Source organism: Mesoplodon bidens, assembly GCF_964165515.1.
Source record: "Mesoplodon bidens genome assembly, chromosome: 2".
In the NCBI taxonomy this organism is placed as follows: domain Eukaryota; kingdom Metazoa; phylum Chordata; class Mammalia; order Artiodactyla; family Ziphiidae; genus Mesoplodon; species Mesoplodon bidens.
Genome location: NC_138177.1, coordinates 163,954,926 through 163,974,971, shown reverse-complemented (window position 1 = coordinate 163,974,971; position 20,046 = coordinate 163,954,926). Strand labels below are relative to the sequence as shown.

At 54.3% G+C, this 20,046-nt stretch overlaps 1 protein-coding gene across 5 annotated transcripts in view; it reads left to right on the top strand.

Annotated features, from left to right (window-relative positions):
* The window catches only part of PTPRU (protein tyrosine phosphatase receptor type U), an 84,458-nt gene that overhangs the window by 60,747 nt on the left and 3,665 nt on the right, over nt 1-20,046 (top strand). For 4 of the 5 annotated variants that reach the window (XM_081214329.1, XM_081214325.1, XM_081214326.1 and 1 more), the window contains 10 exons: nt 2,577-2,767; nt 3,477-3,552; nt 4,041-4,117; nt 9,851-9,887; nt 10,494-10,789; nt 11,597-11,751; nt 13,173-13,308; nt 13,824-13,973; nt 15,567-15,740; nt 18,333-18,473. In XM_081214329.1, the coding sequence (XP_081070455.1) occupies nt 2,577-2,767; nt 3,477-3,552; nt 4,041-4,117; nt 9,851-9,887; nt 10,494-10,789; nt 11,597-11,751; nt 13,173-13,308; nt 13,824-13,973; nt 15,567-15,740; nt 18,333-18,473 (1,433 nt within the window). The remainder of the gene's footprint in view (nt 1-2,576; nt 2,768-3,476; nt 3,553-4,040; nt 4,118-9,850; nt 9,888-10,493; nt 10,790-11,596; nt 11,752-13,172; nt 13,309-13,823; nt 13,974-15,566; nt 15,741-18,332; nt 18,474-20,046) is intronic. The other variant, XM_081214328.1, reaches the window with a different exon arrangement.

Sequence of the window (20,046 nt, the reverse complement as noted above, 5' to 3'; positions counted from 1 at the left end):
TGTGTGTATGTGTATGAGTGTGAGTGAAATCCCATGGTAATTCATGGGTGAGAAGAGTAAGGACCTGTCTTCTCTGGGCCCCAGGAAATGGAGGATCTTCTTGGCAGCATAATTGTTCATCATCCTTTGTCTTCTGGTGGTCTTATTTGTAGAACATCTTGTGTTGCTCTTGGGCTCAGCTGGAAGCTGCCCAGCTTTGGCTCTGGCTTCCTGTCTGGACCCCGAGCAAGTGGGATTTTTGGCTTGTCTTCACCCATTGCAAGATGATTCCATGCCTACTTGTGAGGCTGTATCAGGGCTTCCAACCCTTCAAGATCTCTGGGATGAGCTGTTGGATTCTGCACCCAGAGAGCTCTCTGTGGAGCTGTTGGCATGGTTTCCACGAAGAACACTTAGGACTCCTTCATTTCTGAGTTCCTTGAGCCAGCAGAAATCTTTTTTTCTTCAAACCTTTGTGCTTGTCTTGTGTGTTTGTGGTAGATGGTCTTTAGAATTGTCAGGTCCTGGACCAAGATTCTACAGTGGAGAAGGACCAAGACAGAAAGGCCACCTCTTTTCAAACAGCTGCCCTGGCTTTCTGGGACTCCAGAGGTTCCTCCCTTTCCTGGAAGCTCCTAATCATGTCAACAGCTCCATCTGCAGGTGCTCATGTGCCAGGCACTGGGCTGGGTGCTTTATACACATTATCTTATTGAATATTTACATCATCATCTTGGAGAGTAACAGTTTTAATCTTCATTTGTCATATGAAAAGGGAAATTTCTGGAGAGTAAGTAACATCCCCAAGGTCACATGCAGAGTTGGGATTTGATCTGAGGCCTGTCTGACTCCAGAGCATGTCTCTTAATCACCATATTACATTGTGTTCCCCTGAGGATGTTTCATGAAACAAGCTTTCCGTGGTGAAAGAGAGAGGTGAAACATTGCTATTTTCCTCCATCTCTTGGAGATTTAAAATACACACTAACTTGTTGGAAGCCTTGAGAGGTTTAACAGGGAAAAGAAACCTACTTATTTTTGTTTAAAACCATTTCACAGACTCCTTTAAAACGTAGAACCCCTCCTCATCCTCCTTCTCTTCTTTTTAATGGAATACCGTTGAGTCATCTGGCACAACCAGTATTTTCTGGAACACACTTGGACAACTACTGCATCAGGCAAATCTCTCCTCTTTGGATCTCAGTTTCCCTATCTGAAAATCTAAGGGTTTGGGGCATTGGACCACGAATGTGTACCTGGCACATGACTTGCCCTCCAGCTGTAAGCAACTAGAAATCTGGATAAAATACGTGAAACAGTTGTTTTCAGACATCGGGTGCCACGCACCTCATGACTGTGATTCCCGAGAGAAGAGAAACAAATGAGGTGAGCCTTGCCTGGCATCACCTTTCTGCTTGGAGGCAGTTTTCAAACCTCAGCACAGGAAGGGGAACCCAAGCAGGGCCTGCAGTCTCCCTGATTTGAAGAGGCAGAGGTTGGACTTTGGGGAAGTGGAGCTGCACAGAGGAGGGGGGTGGTGGCGTCCGGTGGCGTCCGTCCCGATGCTGCATTCATTCTGTCTGTGAGTCATGACTAGGAATTAGAGGCCAGGCACCAGCCAGAGAAGGCTCCCCAAGGAGGGTCATTTTAGCTGAGACCTGAAGGATGAGTATGAGTTCGCCAGGCATAAAGGGGAGAGTGTTTGAAGCAGAGGAACAGCATGTGTGAAGGCACAGGGCAGGGAGAGAGCTGACATCTAGGCCCCGCTGGGCAGAGAACAGCGGTGAGACGTGCGGAGAACAGGCCCCTGCACCTCTCCCAGGCCAGGAGAAGGGAATGAGTGTGTGGGAGTGAGTGTTGGAAGGTGGGTGTGGCTGAGCAGGATTGTTTTTTCAATCCCAGGACCTGATCTAAGGACCAGGGTGGGATGTCCTTGGGGATGCTGACCAGGAGAGCCGGGGAGTGGGTGGTCTGGAGGGAGAGGATAGTTTCCTGGGGCACGTGGGGCACTGTGAACCTCTCTGCCTCTCCCCCACGGGCTGAGCCTACGCACAGGCTGACAATGGAAACGCTTACGCAGGAGAAACGTGTCTATTCAGGTGCTTCCTGTTAATCTGCAGAAGGGATGGCAGCAGCAGCTAGTTTCGGGACTTGCTTGTCTTTGAATGGGGGTAATTGCTGGGAGTTGTCAATGTTCCAGATTGTTCCCTGGAAGAGGGGAAGGGAGGAGGGATGTCATGGGCTCTGCTGAGCACTTCCCCCTGCAGGCAGCAGGTGAAGTCACAGAGGGGTGGGCCCTGCAGGGGAGCCCAGGAGGGTGAGGGGACCACGGGATCACAGGTGGCGGGGCTGAACCAGAAGGGTCCTCCAAGTACATATGAACCAATCCCCTCACTTTACAGATGGGAAAACTGAGATGCAGCAGGGAAGGGGCTACCCAGGGTCACACAGCCAGCTGCTTGGCTCCAGCAAACAACCCAGGCGTCCTCCACGCTGGCCGTGCTCCCTTCCCTCCCTTGGCCCCCTGAGTCCATCTGGGGTTCCCCAGGCTGGGGCCCGCGTGTATCAGAAACCCCTTTGCCTTTCTCTGACTACAGGAGACCAGCGCAGTGGTGGGGTCACTGAGGCCAGCAGCCTCCTGGGGGGCTCACCGCGGCGTCCGTGTGGCCGGAAGGGCTCCCCGTACCACACGGGGCAGCTGCATCCCGCGGTGCGTGTGGCCGACCTCTTGCAGCACATCAACCAGATGAAGACGGCCGAGGGCTACGGCTTCAAGCAGGAGTATGAGGTGCACGGCCCCAGTCCAGCCAGGACCCCTCGTCAGGGCCTTGCCTGGTTGCTCCTCCCTGTGGACCCTGACAGCCCTCAGCCCAGCCCTGGATGGACCCATGCTCTGACAGTCCCCAAATTCAACCTAATTTTTTGACCTTGACCTTGACCTTGATCCTAACCTCAGACTGACCTGGTTTCTAACTCTCATCCTAACCCTGACTTGAAAACTTATCTTGAATCTTATCTCATTCTCCATCTGGACCCTGCCTGGATCCTTATTCTATTCCTGATATGAACCTGACCACCAACACTGACCCTGACCTCCAACCTAAATCCCAATCTGACTTTGACCCTGACTCTCAATCCTAAGCTCTGTTTGGACTCTGACTTGAATCCCATCCTACCTCCACCTGGACTTAATTTGACGCTCACCTTTACCTTCTTCCCAGCTCAAACCTGGAGTTGCCCTAAACCTGACCCTCATTCTAAAATGTCTCTGAACTCTAACCCTCTTTTTCCCTCTTTTCTCTCTTCCCCCTACACAGCTTGGTCTTGAACTTAGTCCCTCACTTACAAAGGAATTTACAGTGACTTTATTTCAGGCCCCAGGTTTAACCCTGAACCTGGCCCTTGTCGTGGTCCCACTCCCATCCTCTTGAGGGGATAGGGCTCTTATGAGAGAGGGGCTTCCCTCCCTCACTAACTACCACTTTCCCTTCTGGCAGAGCTTTTTTGAAGGCTGGGATGCTACAAAGAAGAAAGACAAGGTCAAGGGCGGCCGGCAGGAGCCCATGCCTGCCTGTGAGTCCTGGGGGAGGGCCTGGGGTCTGGGGAAGTGGGTGGGATGGAACAGGGAGCAGGAGGACAGCAGAGTGAGCCATTTATTGAGGGCCTGTCTCATGCCAAGCTGTGTGCTGAGCATCACACCTGTTATCTCACTTGGTCCTCTCAGTAACCCTGTGAAGTGGATGTAGTAGAACCCCCACTTTACAGATAAGGAAACTGAGGCTTGGGAGGTTAAGCGCCCTGCTCAAGGTCACACAGCTGATATACTTGTGTGAGCAGCACAGGACCTCAGGCCTTGACGCTGCAGCGCAGACTCTAACCACTGGCCTGCCCTGCCTCCAGCAGTACCAAGGGCCTACTCGTTGGTCCTGAGCCTCTAGGTTCCCTGGCTGACCTGCCTGTGCCCCACCTCTGGCCTCCAGGAAGCTTCCCCCACTGCCTCAGCTCTGGGCTCCCCAGTTCAGCCCCTGCCCACCCCATGGCCACCTGCTCTGTGTTTCCAGATGATCGGCACCGAGTGAAACTGCACCCGATGCTGGGAGACCCTGATGCCGACTACATTAATGCCAACTACATAGACGTGAGTGCCTCGCCCCGTCATCTCTGCTGACCGGCCCTGCCCGCTCCAGGCTCACTGTCCAGGCAGGGCGGGACCTGTCAGGGAATAAATGGGGGTTCACGTGGCTGGGTTCTGAGTGCCCCCACCTCCTGCAGTCAGTGCCGGGGAGCTCAGCCTAGGGGAGGAGAGGGTGGGCTGCAGCTGTCAGGAGGGCTTCCTGCAGGCCAGAGTTGGCCTGAGGGACGGGGGGATGGGGATGGTGCGGGGGAGTGTCAGTGAGGCAGAATGAAGGGAAGAGGGCAGACAGCTAGGCCTAGATATGAGGAAGGATCCCCTCTCGGTGAGGGGCCAAGAGGCTGGGGTTGGGATTCTGGGGATACACAGCGAGGCTGAAGGCAGACAGGGGCTGGGCTGAAGGCCACGAATGGCAAGCTGAGGAATTTGGCCTTTTCCCTAGGGGCACCAGGGAGTCATTAAAAGTGTTTACCCATGATCAGAGTGGTACTTTAAGAATAAGAACTCAGGTTTATTGACCATGTACTGTGTGCCAAGCACTGTGCTAAGCACTTTATACCAAATAATTTTATATAATCCCTACAACCACCCTATGCATTAGTTAGCATTGTGTGGCCTCACTTAACAGGTGAGGAAACTGGGGCTCAGAGAGGTGAAGCTACTTTTCCCAGATCACACAGCTAGGGAGTGGTAAAGAAGGGATTCAAATCTCAGCCTGTCAGGGTCTCCAAAGCCTTTGCTGCTAACCATGAGACTGTCCTGCCAGCCACAGCAGCAACTGGTCGGGCTGGACCGGAGGGAGGGGCCAGAGACAGGACAGGCAGCCAGGGGGCCTGAGCTTGAGTGTGAAGGAGAGGTGATGGGTCTGCTCCCCAAGTGTGGATGAGGGTGAGACAGGACAGGCCCAGGAGTCGGACCCTGATCAGACTCCCTGACCTGCAGCGAGCCAAGTTTGGTAGAGAGTCGTTTATTCATTTGTTAGCTATGTTTTGAGCACCTACTGTGTGCCAGGCATTGTGCTGGGCACCAGGGATACAGCAGTGAGCAAGCAGACACAGTCCCTGCTTTCCGTGAACATACAGATTCTAGTTGGGGAGACACATAAGCGTACAAGTAAAATAAATTCAGACTGGATGGAAAAGCACAGGCCAGAAAAGAGGAATGACTTCCTCAGCGTCACACAGCAAGGTGGTGGTAGTGCCAGGGTTAGCTGTGGCCGGCTGCATGGAAGCAGAGGGCTTGTGTTGGCCTTGGGTGGCTGGAGAGGGGAGGGAAGGGTGGCCCAGGTAGGAGCGGCATGACCGGCTGGAGGTGGAGGAGGCATGTATCTGGGAGGGGGGTAGTCAGGGACTCTGGAGGTGACCTTTCCTTTCCTTTGTCTTCATTCCCTCCTGGTGGCCAGATGCGCTACCCCGTATTTCCCAGAATTCCTTGCCTTCTCCCCCACCTCCCATCCTCTCCCCTGACTGGGCTATGGGGCTGGGCCTGGCCTCACCTCTCAGACTTGGGCAGTTTTGGTGACAGGGGCCTCGCCTCGGTCTCCTCAAGGTCCTCGTCGGCTTCTCCTTGGGCCCCGGCAGGGACTTGCCCCTCCCCCTCTCTTGCCCAGCCCTCACATCTCTGCTCTGCCAGCCCTGCTGGCATCACCCATTCTGGCCACTCCTGTGCTCCGTCCACCTCCATCTGCCTCTGGCCTAATATCTGTCTCTTTTGCTTTGTACTGTTCCCTCACTGGAATCATTAAGATTCGGATAAACCGTGAAGTAAGTATGTCTCTCTCCATCTCCTCCTCCTCCTGTCTGTCTGGCTGGCTATGTCTCAGACTCTCTCACAGTCTCTGGCTGTGTCTCTCTCTGTCTCTGTCCTTCCCCTCCACCCGTGCACCCAACACCAACCGTCCACTTCAGGGGCCGCCCAGGGCTGAAGATTCGACACGATCCCTGTTTAAACCATTCCCATCATCTCCTCTGCCCTGAGACGGGCCGGCAGTGTTGGGGTGCCTCCGGGTGCCTCCCCAGGCTCTGTTCTTCACCGGCCATCACCTCTGTCACCCTTGTCCCGGGCTCCCCATGCCTGATGAATCCTCACTAGCCGCACCTTTTGCAGGCCTGGGAGGGGTGCGATGGGAGGAACTGCCCTGGGTGCCGCGTTTCCACTGCTTGGGGGTCAGGGCCTTCCAGGAAGCAAGGATGGCCCCAGGCAGTCCCCTTAATACTAGTTTCCCTGGTGTTCAAATCCCTTTGTCATCAGTTTGCTTGAAACTCAACCCTCGCTACTTTGCCCTCAATGTAGCCCTAATTTGAATGTTTTATTTTGGGGGAGCAGTATGGGTATTTTATTTTCAAAAATTGTGCTGTGTTTGGGCCTTTTAAGAATTAAAAATACCCCAATTCATCTAGCAATCCTCTGATTTATCTTCTAATACATATTATTTTCGTAATAGTTGATGTCCGATGGGATTGTTTTCTTTTTTGGGTAATTTGTCTGTTTTTATCTCCTTTTTTCTTTTACAAATATATTTCTTGCTTTTTTTATGCTTGCAAAAATACAATTCATTATTAGACGTTCAGACAGCACGGAGATACCTAATATATAAAGTGTAAGGTCCCGGCTGTCGCACCTGCTGGAGATGACAGTTGTCCCAGATGTGCTTCTAGACACCCTCTGCCTTGTTTTGAGTTTGTTTGAACAGTTCATTTGTAAAGTTCCTAAACTTAAGTGGAATATTAGGCCCACAGAAGGCAGTGGATGTGCTCAGCCCTAGCGCCCCCCTTAGGAGGGGGATGAATATAGGTCATTGTATCAGTACTTTACATCTCAGTCTCCACAAAACACACTACTCATTAAGTTATTGTCAGACTCTTACGAAATGCCCTGAGGAGACTTGGCTCAAGTAATCTTCAAATGTCCATTAACAAGAGTGTCATTGGCTGAGCACCTGCTCTGTGCCAGGCACCTCAGGCACATCATGCCATCCTTATCACACTCTGCAAGGTTGGGACCTGCATTTGGCAGACGAGAAAATTGAGGCTTAGAAATGTTGAGTGGCTGACTCATGGCCCCATGGCTCTGGATTAGCTCAAACCCAGCCTGAGCCCTCCACCCTTACACGAGACCCTGGATCTCTCCCTTCGGGGGCATTGGGATGCCCTGGGGTCTTGTCCACCATGCAGATCTTCAGTCTCCCAGCTCCACCCACTCAGAGGTGCCAGGGAAGGGTGGGTGTCTGCCGCTCAGAGGCGCCAGGGAGGGGTGGGGGCAGGCCCCTAGGACATGCTGATGGCCCCGAGTGTGAAGACCTCCGCTCTCTAATCCTGGTCTCTGAAGCGGGTGTGCTCAAGGTGTCTCCTTATCTTCCTTTAACATCTGATCATTTAAATCTTTCCATTTCACTGTCCTCTGTGTGATATAATTGTGTAATACATGTATGCAATTAAAAAGTTAATATGCAGATATTGAAGGCCATCTGTCTAAAACCTTGTTCAGTTGTTTGCTGTATACTGACTAGCAATTGGGTGCTGGCAGTGTGCTGGGCACTGGAGGGACAGAGATGGGTGAATCAGAAGAGACCCTGGCTCTCTCACGTGAGATTCTCAGGCAAACCGGTTTTAGGTGGAGTAGCCTGTTCCCCACTTGACTAAGGCTGGGGGTGGAGGGCAGCACTGGCAGCACCTCTGCTGGGCGCCCCTCTGACCCCAGATGCCCAGCAGCTCCCCTGAGGACTTGAAGCAGAGGCAGTGGCTGGGGAGATGGCAGGAGGGAATTAGGCTAGACCCAGAGAGGTTCCAGTAGTGAGGGCTGAATGACTCTGGGAGGCTTTTCGTTAGTGGTAACGTTGACTGTGTTTTGGTCATTTTCATGGGAACGTGTAGGCATACAACATGTGCATGTCTTGCTATTATCCTCATATTCTGGAGGAGAACAGAGGCTTACAGAGCCTGGCTACTCAGAGTGTGTTTTGAAGCCCAGCCTTGGCACCACCTGGGATCTGGTTGGAAACGCACAATCCTGGGCCCTGCCCCAGACCTTCTGAATCTGAATCTGCCTTTTAACAAGATCTCCAGGAGATTGGCACAGTAAAGGCTGAGAAGAGCCCACTTAGTGCCTGGAATCACACAGCTGCTCCGTGGTAGAGTTGCAACAGAGACCCAGGTCAACTTGACCCAAGACTCAGTTTCTTGACCCCTGTTGTAAACCACTGTCTGCCCAGGAATTCTTTTTTTTTTTTTTTTTTGCGGTACACGGGCCTCTCACTGCTGTGGCCTCTCCCGTTGCAGAGCACAGGCTCTGGACGCGCAGGCTCAGCGGCCATGGCTCATGGGCCCAGCCGCTCCGCGGCATGTGGGATCTTCCCGGAGCGGGGCACGAACCCGTGTCCCCTGCATTGGCAGGCAGACTCTCAACCACTGCGCCACCAGGGAAGCCCTGCCCAGGAATTCTTGACATTCACACCATTTAGATCTCCAGGAATTCTTGACATTCACACCATTTAGATATTCAGGGGTACTCATTGGCCTTTAAAGTAGTAGTAATAGTAATGGCTGTTATTGATTAAGTACTGGCTTAGTGCTTGCCATGGTGCCAAGCCCTTGGCATATGTAACTCTATTTACTCCTCACAAGAGTCCAAGGAAGTAAATGCTATAAATATTCCCATTTTATAGATGTGAAAATACAGGCATAGAGAAGTAAAGGGATTTGCCCAAGGGCACATACTTAGCAAGAGCTATGCAGAGCAGGGATTTGAACTCTGGCAGTCTGACTCCAGGGCCCCTTGGGCCTGGGAAGCCCACAGGGCCAGAGGATTTGCTGGGAGCTGTATTGAGGGTGTGAACTTGAGGCAAGTGGCCGAGCTTGGTTGTTTCTCTTGCACCGGCCCTGCAGTACTTCTTACCTATCCCGTGTTGCCTACATTGATTCCCTGGGTGTCTCCTGTGGGCAGGACCTCATAGGTGGCTAAGGCCCCAGGGTGGGAGTGGAGTCTGGCTGGTTCCACTTCTCAGCCTGAGGGCTCTGGGGATGGAGGACGAAGTAGCTCTTGGCCTCTCTTTTGTGGGAAATAATGTAGGTAAAGTGCTTAGCACAGTATGTGACCATAATAGGGCCTCAAAAATGTATTATTATTTTAATAAATAATTATTTTAATTATTTGTTATTGTTTTTATTATTGATTTCAAAGATTTTAAAACACATTTTATCTAAGGGCCATGAGCAACTCCTGTGCTCATTTGCTCCTAACCTGAAGCCTTCCTCTGGCCACCCAAGCTCTGGGTGACTGGGGTAGTCGGGAGGGACATTGCCCATCCTGGTTGCCCTGAGTGGGGGGCTGGGATAGCTGACAAGACCCAGCCTAGGATCTGGGATTGCTTAGGGTCTCTGGGGCTTTAGGAACAGGGCAGGGTCACCCCGCAATTTATTTGTCTTCAAACAGCAGCCAGGTTGTAAGCAGATTGTGGATAATTATCCCCAATTTAGGAATGGGGAGACCCTCTAGGCCCATAAAGGAGTTGTGTCCTCCCTAGGGTCACATAGCAAAGATGGGTTTAAACCTAAGACACTGGTGTCTAAGCTGTACGTCCTTCCTTACTTGGGGACTGGGAGGACAGGGTCACCCTGGTCAGGAGGGTGGGACAGTTCCCTGGGGGGTGTGTGCAGCTTCTGGGAGAGGAGGGCAGAGGGGGCCTGAGCAAGTGAGGGGCTGCTCCCTGGGGTCTTAACACACCCTCTTCTCCTCTTCCAGGGTTACCACAGGTCGAACCACTTCATAGCCACTCAAGGTACCTGGCATCTCCGCCCATGTGCCCCTCAGTGTGCTGAGTGCCCTCTGCCTGCCTTCCTGCCTTCCCTGCTTATCTGCCTGCCTCCCATCTGTCTCTCTGTCTGTCTGAGCCCCACTCTCTGACTGAGTGTCTGGAATCTGGCCATCCGTCTCCGCCCCCTCTTTGTGTTTTTGTTTCCCTGATGTGCACCATCCATTTGTAGCTCCTGGTCCAGCTGTCCTGTCTGCATGCAAAAGGGCCAGCCAGACTCGGTCCTCACGGGTGTGGATTGTGCCTCTTGGTCTGGGGTCCCTCTGGCTGCGTCTTCCCGCCCAGCCGTCCATCTGTCCATCCCGCCTGGAGACTTGTGCCGTGGCCCTCTAGCTCTGCTTCTTGGGTTGCGCTCAGGATGAGGGGGGTCTCCAGGCAGGCCCTCCCTGATAATGCCCACCCCCAGGGCCCAACAGGCATGAGTTGGCCGTTGGTGGGGTGTGTGTGGGGTGAGCACGAAGCCCCCATTTGGGGCTCAGGTGTCTCCTGGCCTGGGGTGGTGGTGCGGGGCAGCCGTGTGCTGGGCCTGGGTGGAGACCTGGCCTCAGGGACAAGCACCCTCTGTGCCCCCAGGGCCGAAGCCCGAGATGGTCTACGACTTCTGGCGCATGGTGTGGCAGGAGCACTGTTCCAGCATTGTCATGATCACCAAGCTGGTGGAGGTGGGCAGGGTAAGTGGGGCCGTGGGGGACGGGTGTGGTGGGCCAGGGGGCAGTGAAGAGCCCGCTGAGCCTGCCCCGCGGGGACTCCAGGTGAAATGCTCGCGATACTGGCCAGAGGACTCGGACATGTACGGGGACATCAAGATCACGCTGGTGAAGACGGAGATCCTAGCAGAGTATGTCGTGCGCAGCTTTGCCCTGGAGCGGGTGAGTCTTCTGTCGTCACGGGGCCCTTCCCAGGCTGCCTGCGAGGTGGGGCAGAGCCCACCTCCCCCAGCCCAGGAGTGGAGGGTGGGAAGGGCCCCGCTGCCTGCCCAGCAAGGCAGTAACTGCTCGGTAACTTCTGGGAGCACCGTGGACGGGTGGAAAGGTGGCCGTCTTTGCTGGCAACTCCAAGAGGAAGTCGAGGCGATGAGGATGATGAGGGTCGCAGCCCAGGTGCCGGTCCTGTTCTTTGCTGGGCGCTGTTCTAAGTCCGTTGCACATATTGTTTCAGCCCTGGAAAGCTCTGTGGGATTAGGCCTTTGCCCTTAGACCCATTTTACAGTTAAGGAAAGTGAGGCTCAGAGTAGTTACGTCACTCATGAAAAGCCACAGGGTCAAAGATGACCAGATCTTCCTAATCATGGTCCCACTTGATCATCTGTAAAATCCTCAGAAGAAAGATAGTTTTCCCCCTTTGAACTAAGACCCGGAGAGTCAAAAAGATCTCCTAGGTCTGTTGTGTAACCCAGGCGGTAGAGGTGGGTGACTAATAACACAGGTTTGGCATCAGGAAGATCGCAGCCCAACTCCTGTATAATATCTGTCTCGTCTAACTTCGGGCAAGTGGTTTCTCCTCTTTCGAGCCTTAGTTTGCTCACCTGTACAATGAATCATTAATACCCACCTCATAAGTCTCATTGGGGTGAACTGAGTTCTTGCGGTGAGACGCTCACCCCAGTGCCCGGCACACAGCAAGTGTCTGACAAACGCCAGCAGGGACTCTGACTGTTACTGCTCTTGTCTCCCCAGAGAGGCTACTCTGCCCGCCACGAGGTCCGCCAGTTCCACTTCACAGCGTGGCCGGAGCACGGCGTCCCTTACCACGCCACGGGGCTGCTGGCCTTCATCCGGCGCGTGAAGGCCTCCACGCCCCCCGATGCTGGGCCCATTGTCATCCACTGCAGGTGGGGTGCCAGGAAGCCCAGGGAGAAGAGGGACGGGGAATGGGGCTGTTGGAGGTCCCTAAACGAGACTGGGCTTGGGTCCTTCCTGCTCAGAGACAGAGGACAGGGGAGAATGACCACCAGGGGCCCTTTGCCCTTTGAGCTTTGGCTCTGGGGTTGGTACCCTCGTGTGCACCCCAAGACCTGGGGAGGCCCTTCTCTCAGATGCCGAGGCGGCGCTGGAGACATGGAGGGGGTGAGGGGTTGGCGAGGCACCAGGCAAGACTGAGATCCATTTGCTTCCTTTGAGCAAGTGTGCCCCTGGAGCCCCCTTCTGGTCTGTACCCCCCTCCTCCCTTCCAGAGCAATCACTATCCTGACTTCTAAACCATAGATTCATTTTGCATGCTTTTGAACTTTGTGTAAATGGAACCATACATCAGGTGCACTTTGGAATCTGACTTTCCCTTAACCTTATGTTTATAAGGTTCATCCATATTGTATCCTATTCCACTGGGTGAATAAACCACAATGTGTTTATCCGCTCTGCTGTGGATAGGCATTTCCAGCTTTGAGCTATTATGAATAGTGCTACTAAGGACATTCTATTACCTGTCTTTGGGCCGACACACACACACCTTCCAGGGAGGCATGTACGTAGGAGTGGAATTGCTCTGTGTGAGTGTTCAGCCTTACTAGGTACTACAAACAGTTTTCCAAAGTCGTTGCACTAATTCAAGCCCCCAGCAGCGGCGTACGGGAGACCCGGTGGCTGTGTGTCTTGGCCGACACTTTGCTACTGCCATTTTCAAGCTTGAGATCTTGGTGTCATCTTTGTCCTCCCCCCTCCTCTCAACTCTGCTCAACCTGGTGCTGAATGTGAGGATCCCAGAGTTGGGTCCGACCCAGCCCAGCTCGCAAGGAGCTCCCAGTTGGTGAGGGAGACAACCACATAAACAATGACCATGGAGCAGGAAGGAAGGTTTTGATAAAAGCCCACCCAAATTGCTCTGGGAGCTCAAAAGCATGACGTCTGCTGGAGGATCCACTGAGTATGTGAGTGGGTTTGAGTGCCTAGGGCTTTGAAGGATGTGCAGGAGATTTTGGGACATCCAGGAGACCAGAACATTCTTGGATTAATGTTCTCTGAGTAGCACCTTTGTTCCTCTTCCCCAGTCACAGCTGCTAAGTTGGGCTGGTTTCACATCTGCATTTTCCTTACCCTTTCTTTCCTCTCCTTCCCCAAGGCCTAGCCTCCCCCTGCCCCACCCCCGTCCTCTGTCACATTCCACCGGAACCTTGTCCCTGGCTCCTCCTGTATCCCCCATCCCCTGTGTGGTGTAGATACGGCCAGGGGCCCCAGGCACCCTCTTCTCTTCTTCTGCTTGGTCCCGGGCTTCCTCCCCAAGGCCCTGACCTGGCCTGGGCCGCTGTCTCCCCAGCGCGGGCACTGGCCGCACGGGTTGCTACATCGTTCTGGATGTGATGCTGGACATGGCGGAGTGTGAGGGCGTCGTGGACATTTACAACTGCGTGAAGACCCTCTGCTCCCGGCGTGTCAACATGATCCAGACTGAGGTGGGGTTGCAGCCCTCTCCCCACTTCCCCTCCCGCAGGAGTGTCCCTCGTGCAGGAGCTCGAAGCCGGTGGAGTGAGTCAGAAGGGTGTCCTAGGATGTCCCCTTGTTCTTTCCCATCCCTGAACTTGGCCGGCCAGCCTCTTAGGGCTTTCCCAAACTCAGCTCCACTGTGTTCAGTTGGGTGAGGTCAGACAGCACTGCGCCAAGGTCCTAGGTTCTACAGTCAAGTCATCATGCTTACTGGGTTTGTCTCCTCACTAGACGTGTGACCCTGGGCTGTCCCCTCACCTTCAGAGCTGCTCGTAGGGTTATTATGGGGATGAAATATGGGATAAGTGAGCAAACATCCCTGAAGGTTGTTTCAGGTACAGTGGGTCCAACCTGTAGTAACAGGTGGTTGGACTCCACCTCAGAGCAACCCGGCCTCAAACATGAGCTTGCCTCCCCCCTCAACCCTAAAATCTCTAACTTCTGCTCCCCTCCTGGTTCCTCCTATTCTCGTCTCCTGCTCCAGGAGCAGTACATCTTCATCCATGATGCAATCCTGGAGGCCTGCCTGTGTGGGGAGACCACCATCCCTGTCAGCGAATTCAAGGCCACCTACAAGGAGATGATCCGCATTGACCCTCAGAGTAATTCCTCCCAGCTGCGGGAGGAGTTCCAGGTGGGGCATGACTGTATGTGTATAGGTGTGGTTTGTGAGTGTGTGAGTGTGTGTGTGTGTCTGTGTGTGTGTGTGTGTGTCTGTGTGTAGTATTGGGAGGTCCTCAGTGCTGTAGGAGTCACCGAGGGCCAAGCAGGATGCACAGAGCTGGGTTACTAGGAAGGACTTAGAGACAGTGGAGGAGGTGGTGCATCCAAGAAATTAAGAGCCCAGGCTTTGAAGTCAGATAAACCTGGGTTCAAATCCTGGCTTACCTAGCTAAGAGCTGTGAACAACCTTGAACCAATCACTTTACCTCTCTAAACCACAGTTTTCTTACCCAGAAAAGAAAGATAGTTAATATTGTTCTTGCAGTCTTTGTAGTCATTAGGATTCTTTTGGTTGCAAGTGATAAAAGTCCAGCTCAGTGGCTCCTGTAACTGAAAAGTCTGAGGATGGTGCAGCTTTAGTTATGGCTGGATCCAGGGGTTCGAATGATGACGCCAAGATTTAGTCTGTGTCCATTTTTGGTTCTGCTTTCTTCTGTTTTTGGCTTCATTCTCAGACCCACACTCTGGCCCCTCATGGTGCCAGGCTTACGTTATCTTTGCTGTCAGAAGACTTTGGAAGAGAGCGCTTTGCGTTCCCAACAGCCCCAATAGAAGTCCCAACCAGAATCTCACGTGCCCATTTCTGAGCTGATCACTGGGACCAGAGGGATAGAGCACACTGATCAGCCTAGGCCTGGTTCTGGGGGCAGGGCCAGTCTCACCATGTCACATGACTGAGATGGGAGAAGGCTGCTTCTCCAGAGAAGTTTGAGCATGGTCACTGGGTACGGAGAGACCCCAGATGTCCTTTCTACTCCAAGGTTCCCGTGAGGGTTCGGTGGTACATGCCGGGTGCCTGGTGCTCTAGGACCGGCATAGAGTGATGTCACAGGAAGTGTTCTCTGTGATTCCTGGAGAAGGATGTTGAGCCCTGAGAACCGTGAGCCCTGAGATTCCCTGATAGGGAGCCCCAAGAACAAGAGAAGAAATGGAGACCCTGCGAATCAGGATGCATGAAGCATGAAGGCAGGAGGGTAGGGGAGGTGACTTGCTGTTGTGCCAGGTGTCCCTTGACAGGGCCATGATGGAGGAAGGTGACCACCTGTGTCAGGTCCCTGGAGTCTGCTTTGTGGAAGATGTGGTGTTTCAGGGCTTAGCTCCTTGCAAGCACCTGGTAAAGATCCTTATGGCACCAACTGCGTATTGAAGGCTGTGCATGTGCCAGGCTTGATATTATCTCACTTATCCTCCCAGCAGCCCCTTGAGGTAGGCACATTATTATCCCATTTTACAGTTGAGGGAAAATGAGGCTGAGAGATACAGTAGCTTGTCTGAAGTTACATAGGTGCTGAGGAGGCAGACTCCAGTCTCCAGAGCTCTGTCCAGGCCCTGTGCATCCTGGAGACAGGGAGCCTGTATCCCTCCCTCTCTCCCTTCCCTCTGGACCTCAGTTTCTCCATCCATTAAATGGGCCTAATAACCCAGCCCCATCTCCTTCATGGGGCTGGGAGGAGGCCCCACAAACACAGGAGTCGCCCCCCTTTCCTCTCCCCACTCCTTGCAGACGCTGAACTCGGTCACGCCGCCGCTGGACGTGGAGGAGTGCAGCATCGCCCTGCTGCCCCGGAACCGGGACAAGAACCGCAGCATGGACGTCCTGCCGCCTGACCGCTGCCTGCCCTTCCTCATCTCCACCGACGGGGACCCCAACAACTACATCAACGCAGCTCTGACAGATGTGAGGGCACGGGGGTGGGGTGGGCTCTGGGACTCTCCCACCCAGCAGCACCTGGGAAGGTCCAGGAGCCAGCGGGACAGAGCTGAGGGCTCTGATTAGGGGGACCCTCTGCCTTTCTTGGGACCAGGCCCATTGTGTGGTCCTCCTTCCCCCAAGGATCTTCCATTCAGGGCACTTAAGCCAGTGCTCCCCCTCAGGTATTACCCCTGGCCTGAATAGAAGTCTGGGTGGTGGAGTTCAGACAGGGCTGTCTCCAGGGTCAGGCCCAGCAGAGCCTGGGGTAGGATGAGTAATTCGAGGGCTTTGACTGGGGAGGCTGGGAGGGTTTGGGGTTGGGACTTGAGATTTGATATCTGGAGCCAGGTGAGCTTGTCTTGGGGTGGTCGAGCTAGAGCCTGCCCAGGACCTGGCCTGGAGTAATGACTTGTTCCCTGGGCCCAGCCTGGCCATGGTCTGAGGGCTCAGGAGCTGTTTAGGAGCCCCTTCCCTTGCTCCCAGCTCAGGGGGCTCCACCACCTTTATTGGGCATTGCAAGCAGAACAGGGGCTTTAGGGTCCAGTGAATAACTCCCAGGTGCTGCTACCTGAGGGGGATGAGTCTGGGAGTGTCCCCTCACTCCTTCCCAAACTGGATCCAGTTGAGAGAGAGGTGTAGGAGCCAGACAGGTGGAGGTAAAATGTTACCGTTTTAAGAAAGCCAGTGACACCGGAGAGTGTGACTTCAGCAATGTGGCGAAGTGCACTGGCTGCTCCTTCACCCCTCAGGCAGGCAGACCGGTCCTCCTGGCCACAGCTGTCCAGCCTCAGCCCCACACATGCCCCCTACATCAGGGATAGGCCTTTCCTGCGGCAGGGAGCGGTAGCAGTTGAATGCACACCTCTGAGGCCTGGCTGGCCAGCAAAAAAGCAGGGAAGGGGCCGAGCTGAGCGCGCTCGGTCCTCATCCCAAACTCGCCCATGGGAGGAGTGCATGAAGGTGGGCCGAGGCCAGGTGTGTCACCACTGGACGTCTCTCCACGTGGAAATGAGAGCCGTGGAGAGGGAGGTTCCCCTACAGCAGGGGCGAGGGAGATGGGCCTTTCTTGGCCTAGTTCCTAGCCAGGGACCCTTGGCACGCTGGTGCAGGGGACAGTGGGGTTTCTCTAAGGAGGGAAAGCTCCCACACTTGCTTCCCAGGGGCTTCCTGGAGCGAGCTGAAGGCAAGTGGGGGAGTGGCCCCAGCCACTGAAGGGAGTGAAGGGAGAGGGGGCCGGGGCCCTGGAGAGGTGGCAGAGGGTGCTGGCGAGCTTTGGATGGGGACGTAGGAATCTGTGGCCTCCCTCTCAGCTTGCTCTTTGGCCTCAGTGTGCCCATCTGCACATGGGGAGATGGAAAGGAGGCTCTCTGAGGTCCTGAGAGTCTCTGAACTGGAGAGGGTCACACTGGCTCCCTGGCCTTGGATGGGAATGGGCGAGTAAGGGGGCAAAGCTTCCCTGGGGCCATGATATCTCAAACACGTGATCCCAGCCATGCAAAGCCTTTTGCCTCATGAACCATGAGTCCCAGGAGCCAGGAGGCCCTGATGCTTAGGTTGTAGTGAGCTAATCTTGGGGCCAGCTGGGGTCTGCTGTGGGTGGTTAAGTCTGCAGGGAGCTCCACTGGGTGCCCAGGCCTGAGGTTTAGAGTCTGGCTGGGCCTGGCCTTCAGGAACTGGCAATCAGGGAGCCTTCAGTGAGTCCTGGGGAGGGGATCGGAAGAGAAGAGCATCAGGAGAGGGAGGGGGACATGGCACAGGTGGGTCAAGGCAGGGCACCAGGAGGAGACTTGGGGCTGGAGCACTGAAAGGGGTGAAGGCTGGTGCCAGCCCACCTGGAGGGGCAAGGTTGGGAGCAGGGAACAGAGTCAGTACCGGTCACTGGTCTGGGGTCCTGGGTTGGGGTCTCAGACCTTTTATCTGTGGAGTTGGAAGGGACCTAGCTATTTATCTAGTCAAAAATATTTATTGAACTCCTACAAAGTTCTGGGCACAGGCCACACCCTGAAATCTCTGCCCTCCTGAACCTTGTATTTGGGGAATGGGTTGAGACAATCAACAAACAAATATGCAATGGAATGTCAGTCGCTGGTAATTTCTACAAAAACAACCAGGCAGAAAAAGTATTTAATGTGGGTCTTGGGGTATGTGTGTGGCAATTTTTAATGAGTTTGTAAGGAGGGCCACTTTGAAGAGGTGAAGTTAAGCAAAGACCAGAAAGAAGTGAGGGAGAGAGCCATGTATACACTTGGGAAATTTGTTCCTGGCAACAGGAATAGCAGGTGCAAAGGCACTGAGGCAGGGAGCAAGCTTGGCCAGCCTCTGCCTACCATACCCAAGCTCCCATTGCCACCCACTGGGAACCGTTTGCCGTTTAGCTCCTGGGGGCCATGGGCTTGGGCATTAGAGGTCCGAGGGCTCACCCCATCAACTCAGGCCTCAGTTGCTGGCCAGCCTCCAAATTGGGCCCCTGGAGGCAGCCTGGTCCTTTGGGGGCAGAGCTGTGGTGGGCAGGGCAGGAGGACAGTCTGTTGCAGAGGCTTGGCGATGTCGGGGCACTGAGTCCTGGTTTCCCTGCAGAGCTACACGCGGAGCGCAGCCTTCATCGTGACCCTGCACCCGCTGCAGGGCACCACGCCTGACTTCTGGCGGCTGGTCTACGACTACGGGTGCACCTCCATCGTCATGCTCAACCAGCTGCACCAGTCCACCTCCGCCTGGGTGAGGGCCCCGCTGGCCGGGCAGGCTGGCTCCCTGCAGCCTAGGACCTCAGTGTATTCAAGGGCACGTCTCCAAAGTCAGTGGCTGGAACCCAGCTCTGCCACCTACTTGCTGAGTAGCAACCTTAGATGTGTCCTACTTCCTCCCAGAGCCTCAGTTTCCTTGTCTGTAAAACGAGGCTCAGACTAGAGAAAAATAGCTGTTCTTTATGGAGCATCTGATGTATGCCAGGGACTCTGCTTTGCACTTATGGGCCTCAGGTGAGAAAATTAAGACCCAGAGAGGTGAAGTGACTTCTCCAAGGTCACATAGCTGGGCAGTGGCAGAGCTGTGCCCCCTACCCTGGGCTGCCTCCTCCCAGAGCCTCTGCTTTTTCAGTCACTCAACGAAACTGCTCATGATGGGGGGGGCTTTGGGGCAGAGTAAACTTCCAGCCTCCTTACCTTCTGACTGTTTGATCTAGGGTAAGTTAATCTACCTCTCTGAGCCTCAGCTTCCTTCTCTGTGAAATGGGGACCATCACAGCACCTGTTCTCTCAGGGGTTATTGTCAGGACCAAGTGAGAGGTATGCTTAGCACTGTGTCATGCCCGGCACATAGCAGGTGCTCAGTGCATGGCAGGGGTGAAGATGATGAGGGTGACAGTCGCTTCTGAGGTTGGTCCAGACACTGGTCAGTGATTTCAGCCTAGGGGCAGCTACCCTCATTTCCTTTCAGGGCTCCCAGAGCTGGAACTCCTGGGAGGTACAGATGCCCAGCCTTCCACCCTGCATGACCATCTTCTCTAGATCTCTGGGCCCCCGCTCTCCCCAGGTCCCCATCCCAGGAGGCCCAGGAAGATTAGCTGTAAAATGAGCATGACAGCCTCTTAATGGCTGCCTGGGGAAGATTGTTAACTGGGTTCTTTGCAAGTCAGGCGCTTGGTATAAATGACCTAGAACGGCAGGGTAATGGGCTCCAGCACCTGGACAGGGAATCCCATGTGGCAAGGACCTGCCCTTGCTCAGATGGAGGTGAGGGACCCATAGGGAGTCTCACACAGATGTCATTCACTGGTCACCCATTTGCTCATTCATTCAACCACCTTTCCTCACGGGCCACTCCCTGTCAGCCTGGTGGGGAGACAGAAGAACACACGGCCCCTCCCAGATCTCACGGTCCAGGGGTAAGCAGGTACAAAAGCTGATCATGACAGCAGAGGGAGAGGGCTATCGTGGAGCTGGCACAGGGACACACAGGAGCCTGGGGGGATGATGGATCAGGGAGGGCTTCCTGGAGGAGGTAATATCTGAGCTGACATGTGTAGGAAGGATAGAGTTAACTAGGGGAAGAGGTAGGAGATGAGTGATCCATGGAGAGGGAATAGCATGTGTAAAAGCCTGAATGCAAGGAGTTGCCAGGCCCCCAGGCAAAGGAGGAAGGTAGTGTCCTCTCTTCGTGGTCAGAGAGGGAGGCAGATGGAGCATGGTGTTGTCTGGGAGGAGTCTAAGGACCATTTCACAGATGGAGAAACTGGGGCCCAGAGAAAGGAAGAGCCTTGCTAGAAGGCTGCTAGAAGCTGGGGCCTCGGACC